The sequence below is a fragment of the Leuciscus leuciscus genome (assembly GCF_965113295.1).
Source record: "Leuciscus leuciscus genome assembly, chromosome: 13".
In the NCBI taxonomy this organism is placed as follows: Eukaryota; Metazoa; Chordata; class Actinopteri; order Cypriniformes; family Leuciscidae; genus Leuciscus; species Leuciscus leuciscus.
The window spans coordinates 36,334,861-36,360,898 of record NC_138737.1 but is presented as its reverse complement, the minus strand read 5'-3'; the positions used below and the strand labels follow the sequence as shown (position 1 = coordinate 36,360,898).

Sequence of the window (26,038 nt, the reverse complement as noted above, 5' to 3'; positions counted from 1 at the left end):
TGACTCGGGTAGATTAACAAAAAGAGCCTAGGTTCAATTTTGGCGAGAGTTACCCTTTAATGAATGCAAAGAACACCAGTGTTGGGGAAGTTACTTTTAAAAAGTAGTGTTTGCTCGTTACTCGTTACTTTTTAAAAAAGTAATCCGTTACTTTACTTAGTTACCCCGTTTGGAAAGTAACTTTTTACGTTACTTTTATGTTGCTTGACTTTGGGCAGAACCCAATATATGTTCCTAAATATGTAGACATAAAGTTATACAATGGAGGACATAACAGGTAATTATTTTGTGCTCTTTATTATAAAAAAATATTATCAATTTCAAAAGAAAAAAAGTCCTTCTCATTGGCGCTGCTGTGTGCGGCAACTTTTATTCTCAGCCGGCTCTGCATCATGGGGTAGAGTGCGACACTCCGCGATGAGCCGTGTGCTCGCGCCACTTCTCTCCGCTCCGCTTCCCCTATCCACCGAACTTTAAATTTCGGCAACAGCCAATAAAGCTTCCCTGCTCTCTAACACCGGTGCGAATCACGTCTTGATAGCATAGGACAAAATTATATAGAAGACATAAGCTTAGTTTTCAGACATACGACTCACTCTATCAAGAGAGTAGGAGAAAAAAAAGAGATTTTGAGAGAAAAAAAAATATTTTGTTTAAAAGTACACATATTCAAGCTTTCTATATATTTCTCAGGTCTGTGAGACAAGTAGCTTATGAGTTTGGGTTCATTTACAGTATGGAGAGGAGCTCCAGTTCACGCGCTGGTGCAGTCATGATTATTTTGCATGCCATATTTACTTATTTATTAAATTCAGGCAATTAATTGGTTGGTAAAACATTGATTAAAATTAAGATACAATTAATACAAAACGAAATTCGTTTTAAAGAAAGTCTTTCTACAAAAACAAACTTAATAAAGTGGTCAAAATCATGTCTCCACACTCCATTTGTCTCCCGATATATTGCGCAATTTTTTTTATTATTTTTTTATATGAAACTAAATCGTTTTCTTCAGTTCTCAACAGTTCTCTTCTCTCAAGCGCGCAGCTGAGGCAGTGTCGCTGTCAAATATATCCATGGGAAAAGTAACGTTGCGCCGAATTGAAAAAGGAACTATGTTTCGTTACCAAATTTTTAGCAGTAGCGCGTTACACTACTTTTTACCCAAAAAAGTAGTTACGTTACACACAACACTGAAGAACACTCACAATCTACGCTCTTCCACACAGGTCGGTATATGACTATATTAAATATTTAACTTATTTACATTTTTGTAATGGAATTGTTAAAAGGACAGTTAACAACTTCAAACTCTCCCATCATTCACTCACCCTAATGTTGTTCCAAAGCCATATGGCTTACTTACATATAACACATTTTTTTTATATTATACACAATGTTAGTCTCACTCTCCGTTTACTTTCATTCAGTGTTCTTCTGTAAAATTAAAGTGAAAGGAGATTGTGGATAACATTCTATTCCACAGAAGAAAGTCATTCAACTTTGGACTGACGAGGTTTAGTAGACAGTTTTATTTTGGGGCAAAGATAGAATTTATAATTAAATACAAATTAACCTTTATTGCTGTACCTTTAGTTATCACACCAAACTTTTTCCTCTTTTACTTAAAGGTTTAATGGGAGAGAATGCGGATTTCGTGTCTCAGAGGAAGACTTGAACCAGTTTTTCATTGAAGCTACTCTTAGTAAATGTGGAGATGAACAGCTTCAGGCAAACTCTGAAGAACTACATGCTCAAAGCAATCTGACTACACCTCACACCTGGAGACTGGTGTGGAGAACTATATAACTTTATAAAACATGGCCCGCATTTAAACTCTGGTTAGTTCAGAATTTTTTTTTTCCAAATTAAAGAAAATGATAAAGGGATAGTTCACCCAAAAATGAAAACTGTCATCATTTACTCACCCTCATGTTCCAAACCTGTATGAGTTTCTTTCTTGTGTTGAACACAGAAGATGATATTTTGAAGAATGTTGGTAACACATTTGCTTCGTTTTAAAAGTCAAGACAGTCATCTTTATTTATATAGCGCCTTATTTATGACCAATCTGTATATACTGTATAAATAACAATATGGGTCAAAGACGATATTGTCACAGTGTCTGGTTTGTGTTTCCCCGGGTGTCCACTAGAGGTCTCTCTCCCTTACTGTCACCATTCATTCTCGAACTGCATTTCCCACGATCCTTTGTCTGTTCTCATCACTCATCATTGCACGCAGCTGTTTCTCATTAGTTTCTGTGTATAAATAGCCTGTCTGTTTTAGTCCTTGTCATGGAGTCGTCATATATTGTCACTACACTTCTGGGGCCTGTACCATGAAGGTAGCTGAACAAACTCGGGGTTACAGGATTGGTTTTGAGTTGACAAAACCAAACCGATGCAATCAGGCTTTATTGGTACCATGATGCAGCTCATCAACTTTCTCTGTCAACTCAGGCTTTGATCCTTAAGCTATGATTAATCCACGCGCGCGTGCACATAAAAGAGTGACGTCGACACTGAACAACCAATCGCGTTCGATATGGATAGAGCGAGAGCTATATACTTTTCAGCGGAGGAGCAAGAGATAATTCTTCAGAAATATGAAGAATATCGAAGTATTTTTCAAGCACGCAGTAACACTGTATCTGCTGCCAAAGCAAGAGAACAATCTTGGAGGAAGATTGCTGATTGCGTTAATGCGTAGGTTAAACAATTAATGTACATTTATGTAGGCTAATCATATTAAAAATGTATTAAATGCCAAAATGAAAATGTATTCGTGTTGATATATATATATATATATACACACATATACATATACATACATACGTGTGTGTAGATGTATGTAAAATGTGAATGTATAGGCTATTACATCCTAAGAAAGATTGATATTCATTGATTTTTAGATGCAACCCCAACTCCAAACGTTCTTGGCAGCAGATCAAGACAAAATATAAAAATATAATTCAAAGTGGTGAGTATTTCTATTTACCATAACCTTTTATTATTTTTTTGAACATTTAATCACAAACACTTGTTTGCAGCAAACAGAAAAAAATGTGACATGAGGAAAACTGGGGGAGGGCCACCTCCTCAAGATTACACTGTGGCGGAGGAGTTGGCTCTGAGCAACAATAAGGGGCGGCCGATTATGGATGGGATTGCATGTGCTGTACAGTCTGACCCTGGTGCTGGCTCCTCTAAGCAAGTGACACTGGGTATGTGTGTGCAATGCATTACTAATGTTTTTTTAAAAAGTTAAATATGGCTGACTGTATGTTCTGCAGTAGAGGGAAATACAGTGTCCCTGTTGAAGCCAGCACACACACACACAGTCTCCCACACAGAGGTCAGTATGCAGGAGACAGAACACCAAACATAACCTGCTTTATAACAGTTATGCTTTACACTGGCCTTTTATTTATTAGGGTGAACCAAACGATGAAGACACTCTGTCTGTGTGTTCTGAGACAGTTGCTGAGGTGAATGCACTGAGCTTTTTATTATGGCACACATTTGAATGTCATAATTAAGTGACTGGCCCTTACACATCTCTTTTGTAGGATTTTTCACAACCTGCCCCAGAAACGGAAGCCTCTACCTCAATGGGCTTCAGAAGAAATGTGAACAAGGTAATGCTTTAAACCCTTGACATAATTTACAGTCAGTCCTGTGTTTGTAGAAAGTCATGCCACTTTTTGTGATTTGATCAACCTCCAGAAAATGTGTAATGATTGTTTGTGGTGGAATTGTTTCAGGTGGAAACAGACTCAGTCAGGGCCTTGTACAAAAGGAGCCTCGAACTAGACTGCACACTGAAGGAGCTGGACTGTGAGCTGAGGAGGCTCAAAATTAAAAAAAAAAAATTTGGAGATCAAACAGCTGGAAAAAACAGATCTCAGTATGTGAACTTTTTTTAACCAAGTAACCCTTTAGTATGAACACTATGAATGTTTATTAATGTAATTTTTCTTGCTCTCTTTCTTCCCCCCTAGCCACATGATGACCAATAAAACAGTTTGAGACATATCTGCAGTGTCAGTGTGCTTTTATTAAGTAAAATATTGTGTTGTGATTGCTTCTCTGACAGCTGCGCCAGCTGGGTGGTCAAGTGTGATGGGGTCAATTTCATCAGGGAGAAGCTGGTTTTGTGGTGGTAATCGCTCATTTCTGATAGTGGCTATATTATGCAGAATGGCACATGCAGCCACTATCTGTGATGCCCGCTCTGGTGACACTCTTAAACGCCTAAGGCAGTTGAAACGTGCCTTTAGGATGCCAAAGGTCATCTCGATCTTGACCCTGGTTTTACTGAGGGCCACATCAAAGCGGTTTTGTGGCCCTGTCTGAGGGTCAGGATAGGGGGTTAGCAAAAACCTCTGGCATGCATATCCTCGATCTCCTACCAACAGGCCATCAAAAAGCCCTGTCATAGAACAGAAAAGGGGAAAATTGTGTAAGTTTTGCTATTAAAATTAAAACTTTAAAGTGTACTGTACCAAATTGAACTTGCCTTCCTCAAAGCGCTGACACAAAATAGACTCACGGAAAATTCGTGAGTTATGCACTGAGCCAGGCCATTTGGCATCCAAACTTGTGATCATGCATTCATGATCACAAGTCATCTGCAGATAAAATGTACAGTAAATAATTGTCCTGTTAGTTACTATTTATTTAAAGATTGATCTCAATGCAAATAAAAATCACTTCACATAGGCTATATAGTAGCCCTACCTGAACATTAAGGCTGTGAAAGGACTTTCTGTTCACATAATCTGCCTCATGTTCTCCGAGAGCTGTGGAGATTGCAACATGTGTGCAGTCTATTGCTCCTATGACTCTAGGGAATCCTATCATAGGAATTAAAAATATATATTTAAAATCATTCTTAACAGGTAGCTACTGCAGACTATTGTATAATAGATTTCGAAGTGTGAAATATGCTTTTTTGAAGAAGAAAAAAAAAGTGTGAAATGTTAAATTTGTTCATGTGATGTCACCCTATCAAGATATCTTACCGGCAATTTTATAAAAGCCCTCTTTTATGGACATGGTCGATAAATGTCCAGGGAACACAATGAAGCTATTTATGTACCCCTGCAGAGCGAGGACCACCTTGCGAATGGTTCGACAGACCGTGTTTTTCCCTAGATTCTCTGCATCCCCGACCGCATACAAGTATGTACCACTTGCAAAAAAACGCAACGCAATACATACCATTTGCGGTACAGTAAGGGCATGGCTTCGACGAGTCACATTTGTAATGTGCGGCTCAAGAAGTTCACAAAGATAAGACATTCCTTCCGCGGAAAATCTGTATCTCTCATACAAGCAAGCATCAGGAAAGTCAAATGGATTTTGTCTGTCCCTAAAAACTCTCTCTACGAAGTGCTCGTCTAACAATTTGCGCGGAAATGTCCACCGGATTTGGGAGAAAAGGTGAAGCCATTGCAACAGAGAACAGACGCTGGGAATTAGTTACGTCACCTTTATGTTTCTTTGCTCACAGCTGATTGGTCAAACTTCAGTCTGAGATCTTGAATCCAGAACATAACCTGCCCCGGAGCAGGTTAGCCGTGCAGCGTAAGATACCATGGCAACGAACTCCGATTAAAGCCGAGCTACTTTCATAGTACCTAAAACCCAGGGTTGGCGGAAACTAAGCTGAAACATAGCTGGCTAGCCACCTAAACCGGCTTCATGGTATAGGCCCCTGGTCTTCGTACGACCTGTTTCTTGTTTTGTTTATTGTGTATTTTGGATTGCTATCATGGATTTTGAACCTTGCCTGGATGACTACGAGATGGATTACACTTCAATAAACAACTATTTTCATACTGCATTTGGATCCACCTACTTTCCTGTGTGTCCCCGTGACAGATATGTCACCATTTTGTGTCTGAATCTGAAGACTAAAATTTCATTATTTAATATTATGTATCTGTATTATTATTTATTAATATTCATAATCAGTTGTATTATCTTATGAAGTGTAAAATGCACGAGTTAGACTATAGATTGCATGGACAAGTGTTTAAGGAACATATTTTAGACACAAGGAGGGTAGCTGGGAGGATCATGTATTCTGCTTAAAGGTACGAGTAAAATGCAATGTTCACTTAGCAGAGAGTTCCAGTGATGATGATGATACTTCAGATGTGTACACTTGGTTTGCTCTTTGCAAGAAAATGAATGTTTCGACTGATGCAAATGTAGCATTTGTATACCACTAATATACACTGAGAAATAGTTTCTTAATGTGGAAAGGGGATTGTATCAGGTGTAAGCATTAGCATATACGTTCTATCTTTAAACAATGTTTTTTCCACCTTACAAGGAAGTCGAAAGTCGTTCAGTTGTGTATTTAAGCCATAGACTAAAAAAATATGGACGTAGTGTCCGTGACGTCACCCGTAGGTTTCTGAAGAGCATTTTTGAAGCCTAAAGTGGGCGGATTCGGCCGTCGCCATCTTGGCCTCGCGTCACTCCTTGATAACAGAAAATGGGCAAAGAGGCGGGGCATGAGTAGCCTGGCTACCAGAGTTAGCTCAGGGAGGTAATGCTATATGCTACTGACAGTACCAAGTCTGCGACTGCACAGAGCCTCGCGCTAAAGTGACAGTTGATGATGTAAAGCCAATTAAAAGTTCCTGTTTTTGCCCTTCGAAATATTATAATAGTTAAAAGACATGGCTACAAGTGAGACTGTGTATCGTGATTCTGTACTATTCTGCTAGTTGAAAATGTATTATGCAGTAACTTAATATGAGAGAGTGTGTGTGACAGTGATTTATGTGCATAACAGTTACATGTCAGTACACTTTTTTATAGTCTATGGTCCGTCAGCGCGGCATCGCTCGTCAAGTTCGTAGAGAGCTTATTCAGTCCATTTTAAATTCTGATTTGGCCACCTCTCAAATGAGTTAAACCATAGATATATTACCTATGAAGTTCAAGTACATTAAATGCGCTAGAAATCTGCGCTCATTCAAGGATGTGCATTTATTACATGGACGGAGAAAGCAACGACACCTGCAGGATTTCATCTGACGGTACATAAGCATATTATAATCTATCTGTTCCGTGAGAGCAGAACGAACAAGCCTTTATATCTATAGACGTTTTTAAATCTGAAAACTCAAAAAAAAAAAAATTCAAAATCAACGAAATTGTCAGACATCCATTAGTGCATGTTCACAGAGGAAAACAACTGAAATACAGCGCTGGTTGTTCTCTCGAACGATACTCGACGACAACGACGGAATCCTAAGCCGTGGGCGAAGTAATGGGTGTATTAAATTGTATGAAATAATCCCTAGAAAAGCACAAACACTGCAGAGATGGCAAGTTCAGCAGCTAAAATTTGCTGAGGTGAAGTGACGCAGGCACGCAGCTAACAGCAGACAAACGGCTAGCATTGACATCAGTGGGAATCCACCTGTCACTCAAAAGTGGACACACCCTTAATTATTCAGAACTTTAAATATTAATCAACTAAACGGATGAGTTAAAAAAAAAAAATTCACCCCCCTCACAGTTGTCATGAAGGGCAAAATTAGCTGTATAGACCAAAGCCACATAGAGATCCAGGCTGTAAACATGTTTTTTTTCTGCTGTAAAGTTGGTAATTTTAACATGGGGGAGATACAGATTTGACTCACTTCTGCAGCCAGCCTCAAGCGGCCAGTCAATGAATTGCAGTTTAACTCACTTCCGTGTTGGTTTCAAGAGAGAGACGGGGAGGTTGCCGCTTGATTTAAGCTCAATCTTACTGTACTACGGCAGAGAAACACGGAAACGCATAGACCTGGCATGAATATAACATTTTCTCAGAGTTGCTCTCCTGACATATAGACCTTGAGGCTGGGTAATAAGCTGAAGATGGCACATATTCTGTGGAGACATCAGAAGATGAAGGTAAATCTTGCTGCTCAAGTTTTCAGCAGCAGCGTTGCAGATGCCCTTGAATTCTGCAACAAGGAACTTCGCTTGCCTCAGTTTCATGGTTCAGAGGAAACCGTCGAATTTCTGAGAACAATCGACTTAGCTTTTGATGTTCTCAACAGCAGGAACCCTCTGGCAAAGGGTTACAAAGCTCCTTCCAAAGTTGTAATAAACTTCACATGCTGAGTCTGTTGGAGAGAGCTGAAAATGTCCTTCTGCAGCTCAGAGATAGCTCTGGGAGACATCTTCATGCAGGTCCTAGGAAAACGGGTCCCATTGGATTTGTTGCCAGCTCCAGAAGCATTTCCAACATTTTTAAAGAGCTGGTTGAAGCACAGGATGCACCTTGTAAGTATCTCCTCACTTACAAACTCAGTCAGGATCATCTTGAGCTGTTCTTTTCTGCAGTTAGGGCACGCGGAGGCTACAACAACAACAACAACCCTACTGCCCGACAGTTCAAAGCTGCGTACAAAACGCCTCCTAGTGAGACATCAAGTGAAAAATGGAACCGGGAACCGTCTCATTAAAGATGGAACCAACATGTTGGCAGTGACAGTCGGTCCAGCTTCTCGTCAATTTGATGTCACACCAGCACTCCCTCTGGATTCTGACCACGACTACAGCATCTCACCTTATGTCGATTCAATATCCGAGTTCAAGGACGCCGCTATCCATTACATTGCTGAATATGTGGTGAAAAAGATGGAGAAATTCTTGTGCATGCCCTGTTCTGTTGCACTGAGTTCTGATTCCAGCATGCATGCTTTCATTGCCCTGAAGAACAGGGGAGGCTTACAGAATCCACCAACAAGCATTGTGGAGGTGTGTAAAGCCTCTGAAAGGTGCTTTCAAAGACTACTGAATACTAGTGGAGGAAAGCTTCCTCAAGAAAAAAGGAGTGACAGCTGCCATTATAATTCAGGTTCTGAGTGATTGTGCTGACAAGAATATTTTTTCAGAGTTGCACGACCACATGTTTGAGACCAGTGTTGAGGACAATCATGTTCACACCTTGGTTAAGATGGCAGCCTCCATGTACTGCAAGATACGCCTTCATCATTTGGCAAGGCGAGAAACTGAAAAAGTATCAGGGGCTCTTGTGAGAAGGAGGATGAACAAATTTATACTTTTCCATCCCCAATAGTATGGTGTTTTTAGTGCACATCTTCCTGTTCAAATAATGTTTACAGCACTTTCTGTGTGCATCGCTCACACTCAGAGCCGGCTCTCCCTATAAGCGAACTAAGCGGCTGCTTAGGGCCCCGCCGCCACTAGCGGGCCCCCTAACTACAGATGGTACTCGCCGGTGCCGCGGTTTAACAGTCAACCGACCGTGTAAAATCGTTGTCTTGGAAATTTGACCGCAAAAATTAAACGAGTCTATCCATCGGGTGCAGAAAAAAGGAAAAAGAAAAAAAAGGAATCCCATTATAGTAGAGCTGCTACTCTAACGAAATCCACATTTTAAGCAGTTTTTACTGTAGAATTATTTTGAATGAATTTTTGAACTTGACATTACACAATGCACAAAGAGCCGCCTATTGCATTTTCTGCACAATTCGCGGTGCTATTTCACGGCAGTCTCGGAGGGTGCGTTAAAGTGGACATTATCCCATCATAGTAGAGGCACAACTCCAACGAAATCCACATTTTAAGCAGTTTTTACTGTAGAATTCTTTTTGTATGAACTACATGTAACGTGTAACAATGTTCAATTTTTTTTTTTTTACTGTAAGTCGTTCCCGCCGCAGTGAATCAGCAGGACATCCGGGGCTGCTCTTCCTCTAAGGGACCGGTAGAAGAAAGGAAGGAGTCCGTGCCATCGAAGTCCACCCCAGCCAAACCAGTGAACCTTGGCCCCTATGGTCTCTCTGGCCCTCTCTTCCCCACGACGAATGTAACTGCTGCCCATGATCCAAATCACTGGACCTGTTAATAGCATACAGCAATCACAATCAAAACATTGTTTTGTCAGTACACATATTTGAACACACACAAGTAACTTGTGTCGGCCATTGATTTCTTTCTATCCAAACAAAACAGAAAAAAATTATATGCAGATTAGGGGTGACCCCGAATAGTCGAAGATTCGATGCTTCGATTGGAGGAGCCTGATTCGACTACCGATCTCACGCTCGAATCTTCGCTGAGGTGTTATGAAACGAGGATCATGCCACTTTGGCTGTATGAGGGGCGCTCAATGTCTGATTTCACTAAGAACTACCGGTTTTCTGTCAATACGTTAATATTCAGCCTATTATGATAATGCTGTATATAAAAATGTAAAAAAAAAAATGTTTTTTAACGTGCGTAAATAAATCCAAACACCCCGTGACAGATTTAAGTTTCACTTTCAATCCGTGACCGACAGAGGAGCGTCTTGGCGGCAAGGATTTAAATCTTTAACAATGTCTGGGATAAGAAAATCTAAAGTGTGGATCATGTACACCATCAGAAAGGATATTCTCCAAGGCTGGATTTAGCATCAGGAAAACCAGTCTTTCACTCTGTCTGTGTCCGTTGGAGTCTTTTGTGCGCGTGGATAAAATACATTCTAAAACACTTAACGTGAAAAACGTTTAACGACTCAATCTCCTAAAATAGTCAAATAAAAAATATAGGAGGAACGCATTGCGTTCATATTCTGGGTTCATCTGCACATAAAGTGTGTAGGCTACTGTGTACATTAAGCCACGTTAAAGTGCCTTTTAAGCGTTTTAAAAGCTTTTTTCACGTTAAAGGTACAATATGCAAGAATTTTTGCCACTAGAGGGCGCTACATTCCAAACAACAACAACGACGTAGCTTGATGACGATGTGAAGGAGCGTGGAATGATGGGAACTGTCGTTTTAAACTCCACCGTGGATGTAAATCAGTCAGACGGGAATCGAAAAATCATGTTCATGGATGATGAGGCTAAGTTCTATTTTCATAAATGTTGCGTTTAATGACATGCTTTTTGTGGCGAGGGGGGCGTGGTTCAGCGCGGTCTGTGATGGGAGAGAGAAGAGACGAGCAAGTAGGTCAAGTGCAAATGCACCTGTGTCTTATTGCAGTGATCGGCGTGGAGAGACCGCTTATAAGCCGCGCTGGAACGAGAGAGAGAGACTGGAGAGAAAATTGGACGCAGAGGAAGAAAACCGGTGGATCCGAGCTCTCATTTTTTAACTGTTTTGTGCCGTCGCGGTTGCCACGGTGAATGCGCGTTGTGCGCGGCTTTTGTTTGTTTTGCTTTATTTTAATAAAGTACGAGTCCCAGTCACGACGACGCGTCTTCTTCCTTCCTGACTCTTAAACCTCATCACACTTTTATTTCATTAAAATGAATTAACCGCAAGAAAAGTAAGGTTTAATACTTCATAGATGTTACTGTATTTGTTGAATTCATTGTTGTGATAACGCTGCGCAGTTTTACATGTTCTAAACAATTGTTGTAAAAGTACATTCGAACATGCCCACATCATTTGCCAAAATACTGATTAATCTTTATGTATAACACATGCTATGTTTATTTACATGGCCATAAACACCAGACGTGATAAACAATGTCAATAAACTAAACACAAATCTAAAGCAATAATACTTTCCTTACATAAACATAACTATTACCGAATGCTACATTTGGAAAATATAAAATTAAGCATGCTTTGTCGACAGAACCAGCTGCAATCGGTAAAGAATAATTGTGTCCCATAACGACTGCAAGAAACAAGCTAAAGTTTGTAGCTTGATAGACGCTACAACTACAACTTCCGCATTTGTCCAGGACTCCACGCAGTACGAGCGGAAACCGAGGGTGACGCGGATATGACGCAATTGACTGGCGACTCCCAGCTCCCCCCTGCTCTAACGCCCCATTTCCTTGGTTAAAATCTTAATTTTCTCACGATTTAAAAATAGTTGGAAACATTTGGGATATTGTAAGTAATCAACTTAACAAAATATATAACACTGGCCTTGAGATTTTGGGATATTTTAATGCAAAATTCTTACATATTGTACCTTTAAGCATTTTAGAATGTCCCGTGGAAAACCAACTTGTTAACGTTGGCCGGCAGAAGTGCGATCATGGTTTTCCTTAATTTTACTATTTTAGGAGATTGAGTCGTTAAACGTTTTTCACGTTAAGTGTTTTAGAATGTATTTTATCCGCGCGCACAAAAGACTCCAACAGACACAGAGTGAAAGACTGGATTTGTTCTCTCGATCAGGTACAAGTGATTTCAAAACTTTTCAGCCGGTTCTAATTAGATTTTTGGATGCTGTGAACATTTTTAGCTAAAAAGACTGCGACTCCAGTTTAGCATTTATTGTTGTTTCTGCAGTTAAAGGAACACTCCGACTTTTTGAGACTTTAGCTTATTCACATTATCCCCCAGAGTTAGATAAGTCCATACATACCTTTTTCATTTCTGTGCGTTCTGTAAGTGTTATTTGACGCACCCACCGCTAGCCTAGCTTAGCACAAAGACTGGATGTAAATGGATAGTGTTAGCATAGTAATCCCAATAAGTGACAAAATAATTCAAACATTTTCCTATTTACATGTTGTGATCTGTATAGTCACAGCGTGTACAAAAAACAAGGCTATATGAGACAGAGACCATTTTTAATCGTATAAATACTGGGAACTATATTCTCACTCGGCGTAGGAGCACAGCTAGCGTTACTTGGGCGGAGTGGCTACTTGGGCGGAGTGATCAGCGCAGCACACGAGACGCCCTGTTCTGTTGATGGTTCCGTAAACAAAACAAACGTGACTAACTCGCTAGACGTGACTCATGATCATGGCTGACTTTGAGGAATTGTCAGACTCAGAGGAATTTTACTGTGTATCAAACCAAGATCCCGAACCATATAGGTTTGAGCCAGAATACACAGACGAGGAGTTACAAACTTTGGAAGCTGTAAGACAAGATGTCGAACAGATTGATGTCGAAGGGAGAATCAGAACGAACACGGACTGGTGGTGTAAATGTGGAACATGCCAACCTATGCCCACAGAAACCGAGTGTCTTTGTTGTAATGAATGGGACCGGGTATTGCCATCAATGTCAAGGGCTGATGACAATCAAAATATTTGCGTCACTTCCACGGAAGATTTCTCTGCCCTAATACACCCGGCAGTTGTCGTTTTTTTTTCCCAATGTGACAAGATCAACTGGACCAGCGACAAGCATACTAGAGGCACAGCTAGAACGCGCAAGTGTTTTTGCCAGAATACTCTGTTCACCCTGTTATTTCATTGTTGTTTTTAGTCAAGGTAAGCCTATCTTCGATTCTATTGTTACTTTGTATTTTTAACTTCACATAATCCTGTATTTTAGAGAGACGCGTTGGCACAATTAACAACAGCCGCGAGTGAAAATTAAAATTATTGTTACATTTGCACTTAAGCCTTTGCTCCTAGCAGGTTGGAATTGCCACATTTTCGCGTTATTTACACTTAATTGCCCGACCGAAACAGCATCTGCAAGAATAACCTTAAATAGAGACATTTCAGATCATTCCAGCAGGACCAGCGACAAGCATACTAGAGGCACAGCTAGAACGCGCAAGTGTTTTTGCCAGAATACTCTGTTCACCCTGTTATTTCATTGTTGTTTTTAGTCAAGGTAAGCCTATCTTCGATTCTATTGTTACTTTGTATTTTTAACTTCACATAATCCTGTATTTTAGAGAGACGCGTTGGCACAATTAACAACAGCCGCGAGTGAAAATTAAAATTATTGTTACATTTGCACTTAAGCCTTTGCTCCTAGCAGGTTGGAATTGCCACATTTTCGCGTTATTTACACTTAATTGCCCGACCGAAACAGCTGTACTCACTCAAGCGGTGAAAGCATTATCCGTATATCTGTGTAATTTGCGCGCTGTCGCGGAAGCGTCAGCGGAAGCGTTCAGCTCTCGTGTTCAGGCTCCTCGTGTGAAGACCGACTCGGGAAAAGACCAGCGACTCTACCTGCGCGACTCCACCGAGCAAGGACACCAGAAAGGCACTTACGTATCTCCTCTTCCCTTTCTCTTCCCTCTACTTACCTTATTGTTCACCTTAATCAACATGTGCTTTCAATACATTCCTGTTATCTCTCGGCACCGTCCTTTCATCACGCGCAATAGGCAGCGCAATACTGCCAATCTGCGTCCCATCCCCACATACTCACATACTCCTCTCTCTCTTTCCGTGGGTCTATGGAATTGTCAGTCAGCAGTCAATAAAGCTGACTTCATTCCAGCCTTTGCATCTCATTCTACTCTTAGTATCTTGGGGCTGACTGAGACCTGGATTCGTCCAGAAGACTCAGCAACCCCTGCTGCTCTCTCTAGCAATTTCTCCTTCTCCCACTCCCCTCGCCAGTCTGGGAGAGGTGGGGGTACAGGGCTTCTCGTTTCTAACAATTGCAAATACTCCACGCTCTCTTCTCTATGCAACAACAACTCATTTGAATATCATGCTATTACACTTACAACCCCCATTAAAATCCATATTGTAGTCATTTATCGCCCCCCAGGTCAGCTGGGTAACTTTGTAGATGAGCTGGATGTGCTGCTGTCCACTTTCCCTGAGGACGGCACCCCACTTCTAGTCTTCGGTGACTTCAACATTCATCTCGAAAAGCCACATGCAACAGACTTCACCTCTCTCCTAGCCTCTTTCGATCTCAAACGACTCATCACCACAGCTACTCACAAATCAGGCAACCAACTGGACCTGGTTTACACACGCAACTGCACCACAGAAAACATCCTGGTGACACCTCTCCACGTTTCAGATCATTTCCTCATTACTTTCAGTCTACAACTCTCTACCCCTGCACCCCCACCCCCACCACCAGTCACTTTCAGACGAAACCTGCGCTCACTTTCCCCCTCCCATCTCTCCTCTGCCGTGTCATCCTCTCTTCCCCCACCCTCACAATTCTCATCTCTGGATGTGAATACCGCAACGGACACCTTATGCTCCACTCTAATCTCTTCTCTAGACATTATCTGCCCTCTCTCCTCCAGGCCAGCACGCACTACTCCCTCTAACCCCTGGTTATCTGAGGTTCTTCGGGAACACCGGACCAAACTCAGGGCAGCGGAGAGGAAATGGCACAAATCAAAAGACGCATCTGACCTGAGTATGTATCAATCTCTCCTCTCCTCCTTTTCTGTTGATGTTCATGCTGCAAAATCTTCATACTTCCACAACAAGATCAACAGCTCCTCCAACACACGATTACTCTTCAAGACATTCAACTCTCTCCTCTGTCCACCTCCACCACCTCCCGCCTCCTCCTTAACTGCTGACGATTTTGCGACCTTCTTCACCAACAAAACAACAGCTATCAGCAGTCAGTTCTCAGCTCCACACACACAGGAACCCAGACCGACCCCTTCCACAGCCAATACCCCTCTGTCCTCCTTTTCTTCGCTAACCGAGGAAGAAGTATCTACACTTCTCCTCTCCAGTCACCCTACCACCTGCACGCTTGACCCCATCCCCTCACACCTTCTACAAGCCATCTCTCCCACACTTCTACCATCACTCACACACATCATCAACTCATCCCTCCACACTGGCACCTTCCCTACAGCATTCAAGCAGGCTCGGGTTACTCCACTGCTCAAAAAACCAACGCTAAACACATCATTGGTAGAGAATTACAGACCTATCTCTCTCCTACCATTCATTGCGAAGACACTTGAAAGAGCTGTCTTCAACCAACTAACATCCTTCTTGTCTCTAAACAACCAGCTGGATGTCAACCAATCTGGCTTCAAGAAAGGACATTCAACTGAGACTGCATTACTGTCAGTCACAGAAGCCCTACGGATCGCAAAAGCTGCTTCCAAATCTTCAGTCCTCATTCTCCTGGATCTGTCTGCTGCCTTCGACACGGTGAATCATCAGATCCTTCTGTCCACCCTCTCATCACTGGGCATCACAGGAACTTCACTCCACTGGTTTGAGTCCTATCTCACAGGTAGGTCCTTCAAGGTCGCATGGAGAGGCGAGGTATCCAGAGCACATCAGCTGACCACAGGGGTTCCCCAGGGTTCAGTTCTTGGTCCCCTCCTCTTCTCCATCTACACCACATCACTGGGACACATCATACAGGCACACGGTTTTTCCTACCACTGCTATGCTGATGACACACAGCTCTTCCTCTCCTTTCAACCAGATGATCCCACAGTAGCTGCACGGGTCTCAAGCTGTCTGGCGGACATCTCCACATGGATGAAGGAACACCACCTGCAGCTCAACCTGGCAAAGACTGAGCTTCTCGTCCTCCCTGCCAATCCGTCTCTACAGCACGACTTCACCATCCAGCTAGAGTCATCATTAATCACCCCATCAAGATCGGTCAGAAATCTTGGAGTAACGTTTGATGAGCAGCTGACCTTCACAGATCACATTTCAAAGACAGCTCGATCATGCAGGTTTGCACTGCACAACATCAGGAAGATCAGGCCTTTCCTAACTGAGCATGCAACACAACTTATCGTCCAGGCCCTGGTCATCTCTAGGCTTGACTACTGCAATGCCCTTCTGGCTGGACTCCCAGCATGTGCGACCAAACCCCTACAGATGATCCAGAATGCTGCAGCTCGTCTTGTCTTCAACGAGCCCAAGAGGGCCCACGTCACTCCTCTGTTCATCTCTCTGCACTGGCTACCTCTAGCTGCTCGCATCAAGTTCAAGGCACTGACGCTTGCTTACAGAACTATCACAGGCTCAGCTCCCTCCTACTTTCACTCACTCCTACGAGTCTACATCCCTACCAGACACCTACGATCGGTCAACGAGCGACGTCTCGTGGTTCCATCACAGAAAGCCACAAAATCACTTTCCAGAACATTCTCATTTACAGTTCCATGCTGGTGGAACGCTCTCCCCACCCTCATCCGGAATGCAGAATCCCTGACAACATTCAAAAAACAGCTGAAAACCAATCTCTTCCGTGAGCACTTAACCTTATAAAAAAAAAAAATAAAAAAAAATAAAAAAAAAATAAAAAAAAAAATAAATAAAAAAAAAAAAAATCCTTTCCCTTTGAAACATCACTTATCAGGCTTATGCTACTCTGAATAATACCAGAACTTCGTATTTTGAGCACTTCCTGCGTTGTTGTTGCTTTTGCCTCTTTATGATGACTCGCTGAACTTAGTCCTAATTTGTAAGTCGCTTTGGATAAGGGCGTCTGCTAAATGACTAAATGTAAATGTAAACTGGAAGAAACGCCCCATGCCGAGTGAACCTAATGGTCAGCTGTCCACCAAGTAAGTGATTTTGTTATAATGATCATTCATAGTTCAATGAAATTGTAGTATTGCCATTGCATACAGTGTGTCTCGTGTGGGCGTCTCGTGTGCTGCGCTGATCACTCCGCCCAAGTAGCCACTCCGCCCAAGTAACGCTAGCTGTGCTCCTACGCCGAGTGAGAATATAGTTCCCAGTATTTATACGATTAAAAATGGTCTCTGTCTCATATAGCCTTGTTTTTTGTACACGCTGTGACTATACAGATCACAACATGTAAATAGGAAAATGTTTGAATTATTTTGTCACTTATTGGGATTACTATGCTAACACTATCCATTTACATCCAGTCTTTGTGCTAAGCTAGGCTAGCGGTGGGTGCGTCAAATAACACTTACAGAACGCACAGAAATGAAAAAGGTATGTATGGACTTATCTAACTCTGGGGGATAATGTGAATAAGCTAAAGTCTCAAAAAGTCGGAGTGTTCCTTTAAAAAGACAAAGTTGAAAATTCTGGCTACTATCGTTATTTTAATAATTTCTTTATTTTAATTGTATTTATTGATCTGTCAGGGTTATCTAATCTAACTATTTGTGGCTTGTGTTTTGAATATTATGTTCCCCTGCACTTTAGGCATTTTGCACACATTTGCTCCTCATATTGTGACTTGATTCTGATTTATTTCGTTTTGTATTTTTATTTATTAGAAAGGTATATTCTGTTCATATTTAATTAATTGTTTATTTTTTCGGTGCATCGATGTTGTGCTGTACTTAGAGCCTGCTTGCACAGGTAATTTAGCCGATTAAATATTTTTTTTTGCATGTGAAATGCAAATCCTGTCTGCAGTGTGGCCTTTCTGGAGTTATGTTATTTCTTAGTTTTATTGATCCAAAATGTTTTTATACATTTTCTTCTATATCTTTGTGTGATTTTCTGTACATCGCGGCTTTGAAATGTTAAAGCCCCGCCCCCATACACATGATTCGACTATTAGTCGACTATAGGCAAGACTTGACAATTCTGATTCGACTATGAAAATCCATAGTCGGGGACACCCCTAATGCAGATATACAATAAAACACAAATTAATTGCTCTTATCTGTTCATTGAAATAATAATATGACAGTATAGGTATTACACAAGGGTAATTTATTATTTTATTCTCTCTTACGGTCATTGTGTTGCTTTCAATATTTGACTTTAATCTAAATTACACTATAGCTACATGGCTTACCTTTGTTGTTAGGCATGGTGTAGTGCCACTTCAGTCCAGCTATTAGTATTTGAACCTATGAGGAAAGAAAAATGAAAAGGGCAACCATAAGTTATAGATGTTATGGGTGACATTTGTTATTGTCCATCTATTAACTATGTTATTTAACAGGCCAAAGCAGACGCTTTTGTCCAAAGCGATTTACTGAATAACTTTTTTATATGACTGATTCGTCCATTTCTCTTGTGATGTAGATAACAGTTAACGCCATTTTGTGGTTATATTCGGCGACCATTAACGTTATACAACATCATGTGCATCAATTAACCAGAGGTGGGTAGAGTATCCAAAAACTGTACTCAAGTAAAAGTACAAGTACTTATAGAAATATTTACTCAAAAGTAAAAGTAATAATATCTATCTATCTATCTATCTATCTATCTATCTATCTATCTATCTATCTATCTATCTATCTATCTATCTATCTATCTATCTATCTATCTATCTATCTCTATATCTATATATGAAGACTTCAGATGCAAAAGCCTCTGAGTGCCATCTGAAACTTTCTTCTAAAACAAGCATTTTTATCGAGCTTGTATATTTAAGTTCAGTAATTTCACTTTAATGACAATTACTAGGTACTTTTCATTGCCATTTAAGTGAAATAACTGAACATAAACATACAAGCTTGATAAAAATGCTCTTTTAGTAGAAAATTTCAGATGGTACTTAGAGGCTTTTGCATCTGACGTCGTCATATATATAAAATTATATATTTTTTTATTTAAATGACTATTATTATCATAAGTAGATAGGCTATCTTTGCAACAAAAAACAGAAGAGACAAGCATTATTTCTGCCATCTGTAGCCCGAAAATCATTGCCTGTCCTTTGGTTTGTATAATAGTAACTTATACAACTACATTTGGATTATTAGACATGTAGAAATAAAGTGAATCTGCAGAGTGTTGCATTCAAAGGCATGTAATTGACACAGAGAAGAAAGAGTTAAAACTCTCCACATGTGCTCGCGCTCATGACTGCTACTGAACATCTGAACACAAAAGTACATCGACGGATCTTATTCTGTCTGTTCTCCAAAATATAATCAAATGTATATTTCTGCAAGCATGTTTAAACTGGTTAACTGTGTCTACGGCAGGCAAAGGCATTCGTTTTCAAGTCGAGTTCGCACGCCACTGCGCAACAATACACACACACTACCGCGGGACGGCGGGTGTTCATAAACTATGAACAATGGTAGCTTATTTAATGTATAAGTTAATGTATATGTCCAAAAAACGGGTAATGTCATACTTTCTAGTAGTGCTATCGTAGCGTAATAATCTGTTTGGTTGTAAAATGTATTACCTGAGTGAAATGAAATCGAATATATCGTCCTGTGGAATCATTCATTCACAGACAGCATACGAAGATGTTCAACTAATAAAGATCTTCATCGCTGGCAAAAATATGATGCATTTGAAGATATTTAGAAATAATAATTAGAATAATTATTAATATTGACAGTTGCTATTAAATGGTTTACCTCATCCTTTAGAAAAGGTGCAGTCGGCAGGCCATCTCTCTCTGAACTCCTCAACTACTGTAAATACATAATGAGCAAACATCTCATTTGATATGAAAAAACATAGTTGATTATAAAAATGATAAATACCAGACATGTTCACAAGTCCCTAAAGGCCAAGTCCAAGTCTTTGTACCTAAGCAATATTTAAACAATATTTATTTCAGGAAACCTAGTTATTGTAATTATCAGTGTTTTGAACTTTCAAAACGGATTTCTACTTCAAAAATTTATAATACAGCACATCAATTATTACTTAAATCATTTATTAATGAATGAATTTATAATAAATGTATTCACAATATATAAAATACATAACATTATGTCATTTGGAATGCAGGGAGAGTCACCACAAAAAAAAAAAAAAAAAAAACTAAACCTGGTGTGTATTTTGAGCTATTTGAGTTGCCGTAGTTTGCTGTAGTTCTAGGCAGTGATGGGTAATGTAGTCTTCCAGAGAGCGCCGGCGGTAACAAACTCTTTGTATAAACAAGCGATACAGTGAACAACACAAAGAACAATATTCCCGTCAGTGTGTCGTTAATACACACCAGTGACTCTTTAGAAACGCTGGATTGAATAGGCAGGACACCGCTAGTTAACAACAGCATTGACAAAAGCACCCAAAAGTGTGCGAAATCGGCAGCACTGGTGAATTAGATCAGGCCATCAGTTTGGGAAGAGCACAATATACATCATATATGACAAATAACATACAGTCGATTATAAAAATGATTAACACATACCAGTGATTCTTTAGAAACGCTGAATTGAAGGCAGGACTCCGCTACCGACTTCAAAATTCCGGCCAGTTAATACAGGGTGTCTACAGATATAAACAAGTTAAATTTAAGACTTTTTAAGACCTTTTTAATGCCACTTTGAATTAAATTTAAGACCAAATTTAAGTGATGGAAATACACATTATATTGCATGCGTATATGTAATATTTAACCTAAGAAATTGAAATAATTTAATATTAACTACTTGTTTATTGAACTAAAATCAATGTAACATTTGCAATCGTGAGAATATTCAGCAAAATAGCTCCCGTCATGTTATGTTACTTAACTATATCACATGTTATACATTTTTTTTTTAAAAATCAACATTTAGAATTTTTACCTCAGTATGTTTCTTCTGTGAGTTTTTTTATGTGTGCCGTTATGCTCATTTGTTTTGATTTCTTACTATAAAATCTATCACAAAGACAAGCAGAGCGAGCCTCAACAGCGTTACCAGAAAAAGCCTACATTATCATTATCAATAGCTGTTTAAGTAATAACATCTGAATCATTCTCGCGATTCGATGCTTCACTGGTTATTTGACGGACATTAGGTCCGTCAGACTGGAGAAATTTTAGCGGTAATGTGACCAGAAATATTTAAGACCTATCGAATATGAATTTAAGACATTTTAATACTTTTTAAGGCCTTTTATTAGGAACATTTTATTTAAGACTTTTTAAGGACCCGCGGCCACCCTGAATAACCAAAATACAATAAAATATATCCAATAAAATATATATTTTAAAGTTAAATAACCAAAATACTATGTTTGATAGTTATACTTATAATTTTGTTTCTATTACATGCAGTTCTAACTTGAGCTCTTAGCTCTCCGGTTAGAATATTGGCTTCTTACTGACCCTTTAAAGGGATACTCCACCGAAAAATGAAAATTCTGTCATCATATATTCACCCTCATGTTGTTTCAAACCTGTATGAATTTCTTTCTTTTGCTGAACAGAAAGGAAGATATCTAGAAGAATATCAGTAACCAGACAGTTTTAGATACCATTGACTTCCATAGTATATATTTTTCTTACTATGGAAGTCAATGGTATCTAAAACTGTCTGGTTACTCACATTCTTCTAGATATCTTCCTTTCTGTTCAGCAAAAGAAAGAAATTCATACAGGTTTGAAACAACATGAGGGTGAGTATATGATGACAGAATTTTCATTTTTCGGTGGAGTATCCCTTTAAGAAACACAGAACTCACTCTTGCACTCACACTTACAATCTCTCTCTCTCTCTCTCACACACACACACACACACACACTCAGATATGTGGTTTATGAGGACTCTCCATAGGCATAATGGTTTTTCTAATGTACAAACTGTATAATCTATCCCCCTACACTAACCCTACCCCTAAACCTACCAATCACAGATTTAGTATGTTTTTTAAGCCGTTTGGTTTAGAAGGACACATATGTCCTCATAAACCATGTTTACGTTGTAATACCCATGTCATTATACACATTTGTGTCCTCATAAACCATATACAAGAACACACACACACACACACACACAATAACGATTCATTATTTTTTCAAACTCAGACTCATTGGTCTTGGCTCATTTTCTGTGAAGAATATATATCTGAACACATTTTCAATGACCACACACACACACACACACACACACACACACACACACACACACACACACACACACACACACAATATGCTCTGACAGGAGGAGGACAGAGTAAAGGTACACAGGACCTACAATTTCCACACTTTTATTAGCACCGGGTCTAGCCGGACAGCCTGTGTGTGTGTGTGTGTGTGTGTGTGTGTGTGTGTGTGTGTGTGTGTGTGTGTGTGTGTGTGTGTGTGTGTGGGGTGTGGTCATTGAAAATGTGTTCAGATATATATTCTTCACAGAAAATGAGCCAAGACCAATGAGTCTGAGTTTGAAAAAATAATGAATCGTGTAATTTTTCTCTTGATAAAAAATGAAACCGGGTCCTACAGACCCGAACACCATACAAGGGTTAAAACGACACTAACGAGACGCTTAACAACACAGCGTACAAAACAAACATTTTATATAGATATCATATTCTAATTAAATGAATACTTACAATCACAGAAATAATGTCCTTGGCGATGGTCAATTTGCTGCCGCTGCTGCTCGTGTCCGAAAGCTGAATCATACGTGTAACAGCTGTTCCAAATAAGCTACATCTGATTGGTTAATAATAATCCTATTTCAGTATCTTGCCGCACTATTGGCTCGACTGATATAGTAGGCAACCGCGTTTGCCTGCATATTTACGGGTCGTGCAATATAATTTCGGGGGAACATGTGCAATAAATGGGAGTGGCAACACTTTTCATATCGTTGAGAATAAAACAACCGTCCCAACTTTACAAATCCAGGTTCTCCCTCCATGGGGATCATCCATTTCGAAAAGTAAAGCAGATACGGAACCTTGGCCCACGCGAGATTTTTCAAATACATATAACTGCCCTGATATTATAAACTTTAATTTCTGTATTTATTATTTATTTTATTATTATCATGTACATTTATACTTTAGTTGTTGTTGTTATTCTTTGGTTTATACATTTTGAATTGTATTTACAGTGCCTTGTATTCATTTTGTTTTTTGTTGCATTGTAGGCTACTTGAAATGTTTGTAATTTAAATAAATAAATAAAAAGCACAATATGTTATGTATACCATACGTAATAAGATATATTTCTAAAATCAATACTTTCAATATTATATATTATATGACTCCTGTCACAAAAATAACTTTAATGGTTCTTTTCTTTTTAAGCAAGTCTGGAGGCTAATGAAATGAAACAGATGAGAATCATTTTCCCATCTAAATACAGTTGATTTTATTGTAATGTGATGAATCAGAAAAATAAACAAATATAACATTCGCTTAGGCTGTTTTTTAAATGGACCAAAACAAAGTGAAACCAACGTAACAATTTGAAGTGACCAGACCACTGACATACATTGATAATAAATATTATTAAAAAAATATATAAGATGGCACCAAAAGACGACGTTCACTTGCAGAGCAAATTTAGCACGTTTATAGTTAACTCAACTGTAGCAATTGTGAACAATTTTAATAGAGAATTCAAAAATAATTTGGATTTCTTCACCACTACTACTAACCGGTTGGATGGTGTATTTGTGATATTGAAATCTGATTGGCCTTGATATATATGCGGAAAAGGGCCAATTTAATTATTAATTTATATGATGTCCGATTTATTCTCTCTTGTGCCTTTTTGCGCACATTTTCCACGGGTTTTAATAATAAAACTGGTCTGAAAGAATGAAAATCATATTAAAGAAAACGTCAACATTAAGGTTGCAATAATTTAATAAATCAGAGTCGATGTGCGCGTGCATGCGTGATTCGAATTTTAGTTGCTATGTAGGTTATGAATTCTGACTGCATATATATTTACACTCGAACCGGTCGCTGTCTGGGCGTGCATGTTATGATTCGAATGTTAGTTGCTATGGCGACGCGTTTTATGAATTCTGCGATCTGCATGTATCTCTCTGCTCAACGATCGACCGCTGTCTGTTGGTTGAGAGACGAGGCGAATTAACAGACTGACTTTTGCGGAGAATTTTCTGGCCGAAACTTGCTACTTTGAAGCTTTTCTGGATTGCTGAGAAGAGACTTATATTCTTGAAGGACATCGGAGGATATATCCTTTTTGAAAAAGGATATATAATTTAATTATATTATATAATTCATATAATTTCTGATAATACTTTTGTTTGATCTTTTTTTTCAGGGGAGTAACGTTATTTCTGAGGAGATTTCTATTGTATTGTATTGTATTGTATTGTCTTGTATTTTGTTTGTACCGATTTTATTGCAGTTTGGAGGAGGTTGGTGATGGCTCGTAATTTCATGATGGGCGAAAGAGGAAGTGAGTGCTTTAATTTTTAATTTATTTGTTATGGTGTGTTGTAACGTTACAATGACTGACTGATCACATTTGATCCCATTTATTTGATTCATTGCATGTGAAATAAACTTGAATTGAATTTGAGTAACTTAACTGAAGTAAAAATCTGTAATTGACCGCACAGACATTGATTATTGATTATTATGATTAAACTAACGTTATGTGATATGTGAAATATTCCATCCTAAGAGCACTGGAGATTCAGGAGAGCTGCTTTCGGTCAGACGGCTGGTCAGGAGGTTTGGAGGCCCGATTCTGATGACCGTGATCAGGATCCGCTGCCCAGAGATGGACAAAGTAAGTTAACGTTACACAATTTCCTTACTTGAGTGAAAGTAAGTTACAGATACTTCTGGTCAAATATTACTCAGTTACAAGTAAAAGTTGAAAAGACTGATTTTTACTTGAGTAAAAGTACAGAAGTACTTGTTTTTAAAAGTACTTAAGTATCAAAAGTAAAAAGTAAATGTCAATGCATTGTTTTATTATTGTTTGTAATACTTACAGTACCTTATGCCTCTGAATCTATGCCTGCCTACCTACCCACCCTAATATCAATATATCATTTATTTCTAGAACACAGGTCCTGTAGTGGGATTGAATGTGAGATTGAATAAGTGCTCTCAATAACGTCCACAATAGTTTCGGAATGTTCCCTCAAATAGTGCCCTATTTAAAGATTTTTGGCTTTTAGGATGAATATGTCAGCCACTGTTATAAGCTAGTGTGCTCCAAAACAATGACAAAATGAGCATTTAAAAGACCAAACCCAACATTGAAAATGAAAGTCAGATTGATGTCAGAATCCAACTACTTTCTACTCAAGGACCTTGACAGAAATGTAACGTTAGTGGAGTAAAAAGTATGATACTTGTCTTTCAAATGTAGTGAAGTTAAAGTAAAATGTTTCCAGAAAAAATAGTACTCAAGTAAAGTACAGATACTCAAAAAGTGTACTTAAGTACAGTACTCAAATAAATGTACTTTGTTACTGTCCACCTCTGCCGCTGCCAGACCCGACCAACACACAGAGCCAGGATCGTCCTGGATATTTACCATCTCTGTCTTCTGAGTTTTCTGTTTCTGTGTCCACAGGTCAGGCTCACGGGACGAGGGCGAAGCAGAACCCAGATGTTGGACGTCCGTCCACTTCATCTAACCACTCTCGCAGAGGTCAGAATAGGCTTTTAATAAAGATGTAATGGCTTAGTTTCTATTTCTATTTTCAATGGCTGATTTTGCAACTAAACCAACTAAAGTAACGATAACACTTTATTTTG

The 26,038-nt window shown here is 39.4% G+C and overlaps 1 protein-coding gene and 1 pseudogene across 2 annotated transcripts; one reads left to right on the top strand and one right to left on the bottom strand.

Annotated features, from left to right (window-relative positions):
* Window positions 1-1,408: 1,408 nt before the first annotated feature.
* On the top strand, window positions 1,409-4,031 carry LOC309513402 (uncharacterized protein; the record flags this gene model as incomplete). The annotated part of the gene is made up of 8 exons (XM_082189196.1): window positions 1,409-2,708; window positions 2,915-2,982; window positions 3,053-3,226; window positions 3,296-3,357; window positions 3,437-3,490; window positions 3,572-3,640; window positions 3,767-3,852; window positions 4,004-4,031. Exons 1-8 carry the CDS (start codon window positions 2,548-2,550, stop codon window positions 4,029-4,031), a joined length of 702 nt encoding a protein of 233 aa, XP_082045322.1. The 5' UTR covers window positions 1,409-2,547.
* LOC309513136 (putative nuclease HARBI1) lies at window positions 3,887-5,692 on the bottom strand (annotated as a pseudogene). Its single transcript, XR_014211664.1, has 4 exons — window positions 5,027-5,692; window positions 4,743-4,858; window positions 4,522-4,633; window positions 3,887-4,434 (listed from the first exon to the last, which is right to left on the bottom strand). The product of XR_014211664.1 is annotated as a putative nuclease HARBI1 (transcript).
* Window positions 5,693-26,038: the final 20,346 nt, after the last annotated feature.